General features: G+C 37.8%; 2 protein-coding genes across 8 annotated transcripts; both read left to right on the top strand.

The window, feature by feature from the left end:
- Window positions 1–410: 410 nt before the first annotated feature.
- LOC115027622 (transformer-2 protein homolog alpha-like) lies at window positions 411–5,395 on the top strand. Of its 7 annotated transcripts, none has more exons than XM_029461069.1 (10): window positions 411–622; window positions 1,184–1,189; window positions 1,847–1,980; window positions 2,131–2,290; window positions 2,501–2,530; window positions 2,624–2,812; window positions 3,237–3,352; window positions 3,463–3,675; window positions 4,086–4,156; window positions 4,552–5,395. In XM_029461069.1, the coding sequence occupies exons 1-10, from the start codon at window positions 590–592 to the stop codon at window positions 4,560–4,562; spliced, it is 963 nt and encodes a 320-aa protein (XP_029316929.1). In that variant the 5' UTR covers window positions 411–589; the 3' UTR covers window positions 4,563–5,395. The 7 variants fall into 7 exon arrangements, with proteins under 7 accessions (XP_029316929.1, XP_029316927.1, XP_029316930.1 ...); XM_029461067.1 differs by having other exon boundaries at window positions 1,184–1,410; XM_029461070.1 differs by lacking the exon at window positions 1,184–1,189.
- Window positions 5,396–6,368: 973 nt separating this feature from the next.
- Window positions 6,369–11,983, top strand: ola1 (Obg-like ATPase 1). Its single transcript, XM_029461410.1, has 11 exons — window positions 6,369–6,507; window positions 6,834–6,931; window positions 7,045–7,188; window positions 7,290–7,417; window positions 8,294–8,469; window positions 8,571–8,648; window positions 9,153–9,250; window positions 9,349–9,489; window positions 9,831–9,927; window positions 10,442–10,564; window positions 10,690–11,983. The coding sequence occupies exons 2-11, from the start codon at window positions 6,834–6,836 to the stop codon at window positions 10,792–10,794; spliced, it is 1,188 nt and encodes a 395-aa protein (XP_029317270.1). The 5' UTR covers window positions 6,369–6,507; the 3' UTR covers window positions 10,795–11,983.
- The last annotated feature ends 531 nt before the right edge of the window (window positions 11,984–12,514 follow it).

The raw sequence follows: 12,514 nt of genomic DNA, 5'->3' as shown, positions 1-12,514 counted from the left end.
GTTAAAGGTGCTTCTTTGTATTGCATACAACGTCTCAGTGGGTATTTGTGTATTGTATATCTAACTTAGAGGGGTCACATTACATGGCAGTTATTGAATTAACAAATATATATATAAAATGGAAGAAGCATTTCAATTCCATATAAAGAGATGTGTCTACTGATACATTTTGGTTTTGGGTCACATTACATGAAAGTTATTGAGAAACTGACTTTTCTATAGAAATATTTATTAGAAGAAGCTCTGAAAACCTTATGAAGAAGTATGTCCTGTGTAGTGATGCATGTTGGTGTTATATTTGAGTTACTGTCACATTACATGGAAGTGATTGAGAAAAAGTCATGTTTGTATCATAAAAATGTTAATATAAAAATAGAGGAAGCTTTTATTCTGACAAACCGGAACAGGAAATGATCTCTTTTAGACGCAGAATGTTTCCGTTATACATGCTAACCTAACGCTAGCTAGTTCAGCTCAAACTGGTTTGCTATGCGGTAAATTCGACAGGCGATTTAAATCAGTCGTTAGAGTCAATTTATTGCCTACTTTTTTACACTTGTATCTGCTGTCTAACATTAGTTACATTAACATGAGCGACAACGAGAAAGATTTTAGGGAGCAGGTGAGTTGTGGTTTTAGGTTAAGATATTAACAGTTGGAAACATCTAACGTTAGCTTAAATCTTAGCTGCGTTTGCAGGTCGGATAACGTTAATGGCAAAATATTTTGAAAGCTGGCTATAACCCTGAATGCTATATGTTCTAGTTATATTGCGTTTATGTGAGTAACGTTAACTAGATGAGTAATGAATGTATCGCAAATGTTTAAAATCCGTAACGTTACATGCGGCCTACAAAACATAGCAGTCGTGAGATGTGGCCGCCCCTTGCCATGCTACTTTGACGTTATCGCTAATGTGTTAAATAACGTTAACTATGGAAATATTGACTACCGGTAAATACTACAAAATATCTACAAGTCAATTTTTAATGGTTATAATGTTCAGTTTTGTATCCGTATATGTAGTCATTTAGGACCAATCAAGACAATATCATGCTAACATACAAACGTGTATTCAGCTAATGTATGTTGTTTTCTTGGTTTTGCTGCTCTTTTTTTTCTACCTTTTTTGGTTCTTACAGAAACCAACATGCCTTATCACCCTTGTTTGTTCTTTATTAAGGTTGAGGTATGAAGAAAGAAAAAGGCGGAAGACGTGTCAGATGTGAAGTTGTTATTGTTTGGCGCTGATGCTGTTGCTGCATGCTAATGTTTTCGATGCTGAAAAGAAGCGATCAAGATCTATCCCCACTACTAGTGTTGTAATGGCAGATGATAAATGGGGGAAGAGGAGGAAAAAGAAGTCATAATGTCAAACTGAAGAAAGAAGAGATGGAGGGTTGTAATGAAGTAATGAAGTTAAAGAAGTTATGAAGTTAAGATCAGAAGTTTTCCAGGGTATGAGTAATTTCCTAACAGCCTGCTACAGTATTTCATCCTGTTTCTTTCTCTTAAGCATGCACAATTATTTTTCCTCTATCAGAAACATCACTGGTCAATTCTTCAATACCTTTTTTAGGTTAATTTTTGTGCAATTTGTCTTTCAGCTAAATTACTCAATCTCTAATTTTAATATATTATTTTATTGTATTATATTTGTTGCAATGTATGACCTCTTATAATCAAATTCCTATATATGTAGTGTCAAACCTGTTAAATGCCAAAATGTGGTGAACTCTTTCTGAAGGGGGCATGTAGAGGGCAACGCTGTCACCTCCTGGTCCTTTATTTTGCACACACTTGGCTTTAGAGTGTTTCTTATCTCAGTGTCTGGTGGTCTGTCCAGGACTCACGGCCTGGCTCGAGGAGTGCGTCCCCTCGGGGTTCAGCAAAATCCTCCAGCCGCTCACCGGCACGCTCAAAAGATGGCTCCCGACACTCCAGGTCCAGATCCCGATCTCGATCCAGATCCAAATCTAGGTGAGATTGATTTTCTTTCTATGTGCATATGAAAATGGTGTTTTCAAGTTAGGCTGTGACATGTTGACTCTAAAAATACATGTCTGAAGCTTGTGTGCATGTGACACAAATAAATGATATGCTCAGAGTTAAGTTCATGTCTATCCACAGGTCCCGTTCCCATCGAAGCTCACGCAGACACCACTCCCGCTCTCGTTCCCGCTCCCACCGACGCCGATCCAGGAGCCGATCTCGTAGCTGGGAGTACCGCCGGCATAGAAGCCATAGCCGTTCCCCAATGTCAAATCGTCGCAGACACATTGGCAACAGGGTATGTGTATATATCTATATATATTAAGTGCTTCATCTACATTCTTGATTTTGGGGTTGCCAGTTTGTGAATTTGAAATTTGAATATGCGTTTCTTTTGAAAACTTATTCTAAATAAATTTAATTGACTCGTTTGTAGTTTTCTGTGTCTACATTTAACAATTTTATGTCGACTCATTTGTAAAAGCCCTTTATTGTGTCCAATCTTTAGGAATTCCACGTCTCTAACCAAAGAACCCAGGTTCTGAATTACAAAGAAACGCAGGATTTATAACAGTGATATGGCAGGTCAGTTACTCACCATTTTAATACACTCTTCTTTTTGCTCTTACAGGCCAACCCAGACCCCAACAACTGTCTGGGTGTGTTTGGACTGAGTCTGTACACAACTGAGAGGGATCTGAGGGAGGTTTTCTCTAAATACGGCCCTTTGAGTGCCGTCAACATTGTGTATGACCAGCAGTCGCGTCGCTCAAGAGGCTTTGCCTTTGTCTACTTTGAGACCCGTGAGGACTCCAAGGAGGTATGGAGGATAAGATGGGAATATGGCAATGTTGACTCCTTACCACCCATTACACAGCAAATCCTTTTTTTAGAACAAATACTTGATTAGTGTGGGGTGTTCGCCAATAAATAAGCAATTTTGATACATCAATTGGACTCGGGTAACGTGTAAAGTGTTGTTTTTCACCATGTATTTTGTAAATGAGAGACATAAAGCATGTTTACTGACAGAGTGAAATGAAAGCCTACATAACTACAGTCCAGACCGGAGGCTCTGTTAGGAGTGACAACCACCATATAAATGGGTTATGTGCCGTTTGAGTATGCATTCAATAGACCACGTGGTACACATGCCCCTGTATGAAAGGGGCATTTGTGCAAACTATCTCATTATTTTATTAGTTTTTTAAAATTCCACTTCTAACTGTGTTATTGGGTTTTAGGCCAAGGAGCGTGCCAATGGGATGGAGCTTGATGGGCGCCGGATTCGAGTGGATTTCTCCATCACAAAACGAGCCCATACACCCACTCCTGGAATCTACATGGGACGTCCCACGTAGTGAGTGTTTCTTAACCAGGCAGTTTTGTCATTATGGTAGGGACAATTTCTGGAAGCTACTGTGTGGCATATTCTAAGGAGTCACCATCTTTTATTGTGTGTTTTTACAGTGGTGGAGGTGGTGGTGGTGGCGGCGGCGGTGGCGGCGGCGGTGGCAGTGGTAGCGGAGGTGGTGGTGGTGGTGGTGGGGGTAGTAGTAGTAGTGGTGGTTCATCATCGCAGCGTACCTCAAGGGACTATGACAGGGGCTCCGTCAGAGGTTATGACAGAAGTTATGATCGTGACTATGAACGCTATGACGACAGAGAGTACAGATCCTACAGGTGAGTGGTTTTTCCAGTAGTAGTAGTCTATTGATGATTTGTAGGTTTAAAAAAAAAAAAAAGTGCAGATCTGCGAGAGAGTGGTAATATTCAGAAAAGAAAACTCAGAATTTCTGAGATTAAAGTCGTACATTTATGAGAATTTTGTTTAAATATTCTCTGAGATTAAACTCACAAATTTACGTGAGAAAAACTTGCAGATATAGTGACATTAGTCTCTGAATATTACTCCCCCCTCCCCCGGCTCTTTAAGTTTTAGGTTTTGTATACCTACAATGGCTTTAATACACCAGTATATTTTTACTAGTATTTAAAGATCAAGAGTACATTTGACTTTGAGGATTTTACAACTCAAGTTTATCTTGTTCATGAATAACCATGAGTGTTGTGGTTATGTTTCTCGCCCACAGACGCAGATCTCCATCTCCTTACTATAGCAGAGGGTACCGCTCACGATCCCGGTCCCGGTCCTACTCGCCACGTATGTTTAAACCATTTCCTAAAATGACACCGCAGGGGTTATAATGTTTACATATTTACAGTTTGTTTGAATGTGTTTTTTATTGATCTTTCACATATATTGTATCACAATAGTACTCAATATTCCAAAACCAGATCATTGCTAGGTATTACAAACTAAGTGAAATACCACTTCCTTACAGTAAAGTTGCACATAGTACATAAAAATACAGAATCTGAATAAAAAAAGTTTGTAACCTATGTAGAACTTTAAATTGCATATTTACAGTTTATATGAAATTCAGATATTTATGTAACTTTCACACGTACAGTTAAAATAATCCACAAAACACTTACTTGTAAAAATGATGCTCTCATTGTTTTTGATATAAATCAACCCTGTCCTTTCCCCCACAGGTCACTACTGAGCAGCGAAAGAAGAGTCAACAACAATTTCAGTGTTATTGTTCAGATGCTTGTCTTTTTATGTTTTTTTTTGGACCATATTATAAATGTGATATAAATTCTGGATTTGTTAATGTATTGAAGGTTTAAAAAATGGTCCTAAAGATGCAGTCTGTCTGAGCAATACAATGTCAGGAGTGAATTTATCGATACCAAATTTGTAGGAAGGATTAGGTATAAGAATAAACTAAAATGGCAGAAAATGCGCTCAAGTAGAAATGAACAATGATTCGGTTCTGAACCAGAAAGTTATCACTTGTTCATCGACTCGAGGCCTAACTTTTCACCTCACTTTGGGGGAAATCTGTGAAGTATATTTTGGGTATCCTTCTAACAGTTAACAAACGGGAATACAAAAAAAACTTCTGAGTCTTGTTTGTTTTATTGGCTCAGTATTTTCTGTGGCAGTTTTATTACTATTTCTCATTTTGCTGTTTGTATGTAGTTGGTTTCTTAAACTGTCAGGATCCCAGTTTCCACTGTTTTTAAATACCATGTTTCTTTTTCATTTTGTGTTTTGGTGGAACGTACTTTCTTTGGGGTGTTGTACATAAACAATAAAAGATTACTTGGGTAATTTGCTCTGTTTAGTAACAGTGTGTAGTGTACTGTAATGGTCACATTGCCCCATCAAACAATTTGAATGATTTATTTTTTCTTGACACAAATAAAAGTATTACTGCTTGGACCTTACGCATGCACCGTCATTCATCAGCGAACTTCCATAATGAATCCCTGTTGTGTCACAGTTTAAGTTTTTGGCTAAATAAAGTCTTTTACAGAATGAAAAAATGTTTTTACGTCTTCTGTGAATCCTTCAGTTTATACTGGATACATCAAACAATACTCTGTTACTATATATTAGTATATTTTGGAATTTGTTTACATTAAACATTTATTTATTGCTGAGACCTTAACCTTTCATTTGCTGCTGGTTAGAATATGCTTAACTTAATACTTAAATGATGGTATAGAAATAGTTCTGCTAATATTGAAGTTTTGTATTTACTGACAGGCACATGAGGAGAAGAGTAAATATGGTTTGAATTGAATATCAACATAAAAATATAACGTGAAGTAACTATATGAAAGATCGTTTGCACTACACTCAACAGAAAACTGACATTACTACAATATTAATGGACCTTGTGAGATAATTTTGTAAACTGTTTTTGGACAAAAGATCTATAAAGTTTTAAAAATAGATGCTCTCCAAAGTAATGACTTAGAATTTCAAAAATAATGAGTTAACCCCTATACTTAGTAGCCTACCTAAAAAATAATGAGTTAACCCCTATACTTAGTAGCCTACCTAAAAAATAATGAGTTAACCCCTATACTTAGTAGCCTACCTAAAAAATAATGAGTTATTTTACACACTTTTGAGGTACATTTATTTTGATACTATATCATTATTTCGAGAAAGTTTGTCATTAAGAAGACCTACAAGATCTTTTATTTTATTATATTTATTTTTATAAGTTTTCTTCTCATTTGTTTCTTTACTGGCGGAAATGTGCCTCCATAATTTCACCATATAGTAGGCTTTAGGCCTATTTATTGAGTATTCTTAAACACTTCCTGTAAAGGCAAGGCAGGCTGTAAAGTAAACTGCAAAGATATATACCAGTTTATTCACAAATATTATATCCAAAGAAGAGTAATACTTACATAACATAACATTTTCTAATAATAATAATAATACACATTTAATATATAATGTTAAAGAACCTAAAAACGCAGCTTCATGCAGTGCTTTGCAACTCTTGTTCCGACCAATCACAGACCCCTCCCGTCAAAACACTTCCGGTTTGCTATCCAACTTGTCTTTCCACCGGAACGGCTGGTGTGATCAGATACCAGAGGAGTGAACACCACGTAGTCCATAATCTAAAAAAAGACATAAAGGTACTAAAAGAGAAGTTTTCTCAGATAATTAGCTTTCAGGCTATTTGAAATGACTGGAAAATGCAGACGCTAGTGTTTGTTTAGTCAGATATTGTGGCTAACAGGTAGCTAGGAGCGGTTGATCACTAGCTAACGTTAGCTAACGTGCTGTGTTTGAATGAGCTGCCAGAACACGTTTTTAGTGGCGCTAGTTCAACAGAATGGAGCTACTAAATGCCTAGACATGACGTTTAGCCAGACAGAGGTGTTAGTACAAATAAGCCTTGCTTTGGTGAAATATTTTGACATGGGGTCATGGTGTAACCAACTTGTTGTAACTCTCGCAGATGCCCCCAAAAAAGACCGATGTCCCCAAACAGCCTCCATTAATCGGAAGATTTGGAACCTCTCTAAAAATTGGAATTGTGGGATTACCTAATGTTGGGTATGTACATGCTTTTATAATTGTTCTGTAAATGAATGAACAAATGTTGGATTCATCATTCAGGGTACATTATTGCACTGCTGTTTACACTCTTCTGACTCTGTCACCCGCAGGAAATCCACCTTTTTCAATGTGCTGACCAAAAGCCAAGCTGCCGCAGAAAACTTCCCATTCTGCACAATTGACCCAAATGAGAGCAGGGTGCCTGTTCCCGATGAGCGCTATGATTTCCTCTGCCAATACCACAAACCACTCAGGTGTGTGTTGTGTCCTGACAGCTAGTTGTAGTTTGTCCAGCATCCATGGACTTCTGTCTCACTGAGGATCCCTCCTTGTCTGTCTGTTTTTGTCTCTTTAGTAAGGTTCCAGCTTTTCTAAATGTTGTGGACATTGCTGGTCTGGTGAAAGGAGCTCACGCAGGACAGGGACTTGGAAACGCCTTTCTCTCCCACATCAGTGCATGTGACGGCATCTTCCACATGACTCGTGAGCTATATTTTTGCTGATCTACCCCCATAACCCTGTCAGAAGAACTAAACGACCCCTTCATCAACACCGTCTGACATGTTACAAATGTGTTCCTCTTTGTATTGATTTTAAACCAGAAGTTATTTAACACTTTGAACTATGTAAAAGTGGATACTGTTACACCATTTCTTCATAATATTGAACTGACAATTTTTAGATTAATCAAATTGACATTTGTACGACAACCATTTATTCGTCACGTTTAGATAACTGTCGAGACTTCTCTGCTTGTGTTCTAACTGCTCGCCATGTGCTCTCAATCGCTACACAGGTGTTACAGCTGACTCAAAATGTTAATTAAATTAAATCATAATAAAAATGTACATTTATATATTAATGTAATTAATATAATTAATATACATAATTACATTTTTTAATTTTTTAATGAGTTTCCCTGTAAACTGCAGAGGTGCCTCTGCAGTACAAGTGCGCCTGTTTAGGAATCACTGCTCAATGACTACTACTGTCAGCAGCTGCTGTGTACTTTACACTGAGTGGAGTGAGCAGGTGTTAGGAGGGCAAGTTAAGATCCATTACTACTCCTCTTAAAGGGGAAGAAGGCTCATGTTAAGAATTCACTCATGTAGATACAGTACCTGTGAATATATTCTGTTCTATAGCAAAGTATCTCACCTTAATACTTTATAATAATGAGTATCAAAAATGGCATAGAGTGTTCAAACTCGTAATTTGTCTTTCTTATTGTCAGATCTGGGTGTTAAATTTTAGAATATTTTATTTAGGCAGCGTTTTTTAACATTTGAAGTCTTCAATACAAAATGTGTGACTCTTTGTAATAGGCTGACTTCATCTGTCAACGCTTGTGTGCTTTAGGTGCGTTTGATGATGAGGATATTATCCACGTGGAGGGAAACGTTGACCCAGTGAGGGACATTGAGATCATCCACGAGGAGCTGCGACTAAAGGACGAGGAATTGATCGCTCCAGTCCTTGACAAGCTGGAGAAAACTGCCGTCAGAGGAAGTGACAAAAAACTCAAACCTGAATATGTAAGTTAAGTGATTGTGCTACGTTGTCCTGTCTCATATGTGTCACTATGCTTCACTGGGGGGGTGCAGGAGATCTTATAACCTGCTGCTTCTTGCTTCAGGATATCATGTTGAAGGTGAAGAACTGGGTAGAGGAGGAGAAGAAACCCATCAGATTTAACGAGTGGAACGACAAAGAGGTAGTGTGTGTGTGTGTGTGTGTGTGTGTGTGTGTGCTTGGATGAGCTTGTGTGTCAGGCTTGTGTGTCTCAAGTGTTCGGTGTAATATTACTTTTTAAAAATGTGTTACTCTGCTGCTGTGTGGATCAGTGGAAAGATGCAATGTATTCACAGTAGGTGAAACCGAATAGTTTGAATCTTTATTCATAACGTTGATATTCGAGTTCTAATTTAATACTCGAATGCGGTGCAGCTTCTTTCTCTCTTTTTTTTGCATCGAGATATTTTAAACTTTATTCGAAAACCTCACTAGAAGCTTCCAATGTAAAAAAACAAACAAGACATTCACCTAATTCAGTGTTTGGTGTCATTGTGCTTTCCCTGCGGTCGACTTCTTTTCCTGATGGACGGAGGCGTCTGATTGGTCATTACGGCATCAGTGGGATTTGAGACTCTCGGGGACGAGATGCACATTAGCTCTTAGATTTTGAGAACCAAACCCTTTTTTTAAATTCTCTCCACAGATTGAAGTGTTGAACAAATACCTGTTTCTGACATCCAAGCCCATGATCTACCTGGTTAATCTCTCTGAGAAGGATTACATCAGAAAAAAGAACAAGTGGTAAGTGTGCGTTCACTTTACCCAGTGTGCCCAGTACCCCGCTATTGTTGAACATTTAGAATAAAACTTGCGCTGTTGCCTGTTTTTTTTTTTCTCAGGTTGGCGAAAATCAAGGAGTGGGTAGATGTTAATGACCCCGGCGCTATCGTCATCCCGGTTAGTGGATCAATTGAGTCAAAACTGCAGGAAATGGAGGAAGAGGAAAGGAACAAACACTGCGAGGAAATGAAGACGCAGAGGTGAGACATTATCCGAGTGTAGCAAGAACATCGTAAATCATCCGTGTTGAGTAAAAGGTTTGACTGTTGATTTAATCTCTCAATTATTTTAGTTATTAATAGTTTATTTTTGTAAATTTCAGATGCTCTTGTCAAAGTGTCTGCAGTGCAAAAGGCCTTTGAGTCAGCTGACATTGAATAATTGTATCATTCTGTTTAAAGCTACAAAAGCAGTAGTAAAGAACTGAACTATATTTGTTCCAATAACTCACAGATTTGAGGCTTTTAGCATTGAATGCACATTTTTTTTTTAAAGATGTGTTTGTATGAACTGCTTCATCATGGCTCCTCTGTGTTTCCAGTGTCTTGACCAAAATAATCAAGACCGGCTACGCAGCCCTGCAGCTGGAATACTTCTTCACAGCGGGACCGGATGAGGTGCGAGCGTGGACCGTGAGGGTAAGTGCTGTGATATGAATAACCTTTCTTTAAAGTTTGTCGTTACATTATGTCCTCAAAAAAAAAAGTGTTTGTTTAAAGAAACATGTTTATTTCTTTTAAAGCAAAATAAATATTCTGTAAATTGATGATGATTTTGATAAAAATTAGTTGTTTTTAAATTAAATTAAATAAATTGTTGTTAAATATTTAATAACTAAAATATTAAGTGGCCTTGTTATAAAATGGGAATATTACATATTTATGATTAGTGGGGCAAATAATTGAATAATATGTTGTCTTTAGGGGCCACAGTATAAGGTCCAGTGAACCTTTATTATTTTTTAAATGTATTTTACCGTTTTGAGTTGGAAATAAATGTTCTGCTTTTTGACACGTTTGTGGGCAGCATATTGTGTTAGTATGGGGAGTTGTTGCCTATCATGGATAAAATCAGTTTGAGGTTTTAGTGTCTTGATATGTTTTCAGTTATAGATAAATAAATCAAATGTTCTGTCGTGTTTTGTTCCAACAGAAAGGGTCCAAGGCTCCTCAAGCTGCAGGAAAGATCCACACGGACTTTGAGAAAGGCTTCATCATGGCGGAGGTGATGAAGTTCGTTGACTTCAAAGAGGAAGGGAGTGAAAATGCGGCGAAGGTGTGTGTTTTTATAGAGTCTAATTATAAGCCTGAACTTGCTCACTGTTTGGTGTCTGCCAATCACGGCTTTGACGTTCTGAGAAACGTCCTTGAATACAATTTTTTATTTGTCCTCTTTCACAGGCTGCCGGCAAATACAGGCAACTGGGCAGGAACTACGTGGTGGAGGACGGCGACATTATCTTTTTCAAATTCAACACACCCAATGCCCCTAAAAAGAAACCATGAGCCCAAAGGATCACCAGAGGGAGAGCTCAGAATACTGTTTTGTCTGGTCCCAAAGAGCGACACTGTCTGCGGGTTTTCATACTTCTCTTTTGAATTCAGAGGATCGGCTCATGGCCGGTTCGGCCTCCCAGCTCTATTGGAATGATGAACGTTTGTGTAAGAATAGCACACGTTCCTACCTGTAATATTTGGAGAACGTTTTCAAATAGCATCGACTGTACCCGTCAAACATTTTTGAAAAGAACACGTATAGAATTGAACCGAGAAATATCCAAGTCAGAGCTTTTCTAGAAGCTTTTGGATCATTTAAACCACAACGCTCAACGGAAATGTATCTTTAAGAGTAATGACAGCTTGCCTTTCTGTCATTAGGTCATGATGATTGGCAAGCTCTTGCATCATAACGGCACTCTTAATTAGCGCTTTATTACAGGCCGGTGTGCTCCTTAAATATTATGAAAACACATAAAGGGTGCCACCATGAGTGTTGGCTACAGGTACCTAATCAGCATTAATTAAGTAACGGCTATTCTATTTGAGTTTTAGGTATTTTTCCCTCGAATTAAATACACATGAAGTATTTTCTTTGTAACTTTTCCCTTTTCTTATGTTAATGCTATTCACAATAAATAAAAAATGATGCTATTATTATCCAAGTATGCTAAAACATGCGGTGTCTATAAACGTTTGACTGGTGCTGTGTTATTAACTATTAAGAGAGAATGAAAGCCATCACTCAGTGTTGCACTTCAGGCCAGTACTGTGCTGTATTCTGAGGGGGGGGGGATTGGTATTTTAGAAAGAGCAAAGCAGGCATCCCTGACAGTGCAGGATGACACACCTGAATGGAGAATGACGTTATACTCACTGCTTTTATTATTGACTTTGGTTTGAGCAAAATCACGTTCACATTCAGAACGCCACGCTGTGTTGCGAGATAAAGCTACATTGTGAATCGGCCACAAGAGTGCTCTGTGGATCATCTGGACTGTACAGCTTCATAATGCCTCTCGTTTCACCTCACTGCCTCCACAGTGTGAATGTCCTTATTTTCAAGAGCACCCAACAATCGGCCTCATTCAACATCTTGTGGAAGATAGAAAATCCTATGAATCCTTTAGGGAGCCAGGATATAATAAAAGTCATCCTCATCAATATGCATGTGTCAATAAAAGGAGACAAACCTGTGCATTGCGTTGTGTATTTCCTTATGTTTCCTCACGTTACAGGCTAAAGTCACAACATAAGGGACTGAATGGACTGTGCCTCTGGACAAAGGTTTGTGCCGGAGTTTTTTTTTTTAAAGTGTTTAATTTAATTCAGTTAATAAATGTATATATTTAAACAAGCTATTATGAATTTAATAGCTTAATGTGTCTTTAATGAGACTTTAATCTGTCTAATGCAGCATGTAGTGATCATGATATGCAAACTAAAGTCATTTAATTGACCAATTAATTTAGTTCCTTATTTAAATGTTAAATTAATTGTATTTTAAAAAGGAATTGCAAAGGTGCATTTAAGAGGGCGTTATCATTTTCATTTGATCTACTTGTGTCTGCCTGTGGACAATCCTTACCAACCTACTCTGCAGCTTTGATCAGCAGAGGGGGTTGTATATTGAATAATATCTGATCATTATATAAACAAAACAACATTTTTAAGCAATTAATCAGTAGGAATGTCTAATTACTTCTGCAATTGACCATTCAAAAATAAT

Source organism: Cottoperca gobio, chromosome 22 (assembly GCF_900634415.1).
Source record: "Cottoperca gobio chromosome 22, fCotGob3.1, whole genome shotgun sequence".
In the NCBI taxonomy this organism is placed as follows: domain Eukaryota; kingdom Metazoa; phylum Chordata; class Actinopteri; order Perciformes; family Bovichtidae; genus Cottoperca; species Cottoperca gobio.
This window is presented reverse-complemented; position numbering and strand designations above follow the sequence as displayed.

Excerpts from the sequence above, each read along its gene's own strand:
- LOC115027622 (XM_029461067.1), top strand. The coding sequence starts at position 1,333 with ATGATAAATGGGGGAAGAGGAGGAAAAAGAAGTCATAATGTCAAACTG. Across the intron at positions 1,981-2,130 it reads CGATCCAGATCCAAATCTAG|GTCCCGTTCCCATCGAAGCT; the intron begins GTGAGATTGATT and ends GTCTATCCACAG. Across the intron at positions 2,291-2,500 it reads GCAGACACATTGGCAACAGG|GAATTCCACGTCTCTAACCA; the intron begins GTATGTGTATAT and ends TCCAATCTTTAG.
- ola1 (XM_029461410.1), top strand. The coding sequence starts at position 6,834 with ATGCCCCCAAAAAAGACCGATGTCCCCAAACAGCCTCCATTAATCGGA. Across the intron at positions 6,932-7,044 it reads GTGGGATTACCTAATGTTGG|GAAATCCACCTTTTTCAATG; the intron begins GTATGTACATGC and ends TGTCACCCGCAG. Across the intron at positions 7,189-7,289 it reads CAATACCACAAACCACTCAG|TAAGGTTCCAGCTTTTCTAA; the intron begins GTGTGTGTTGTG and ends TTGTCTCTTTAG.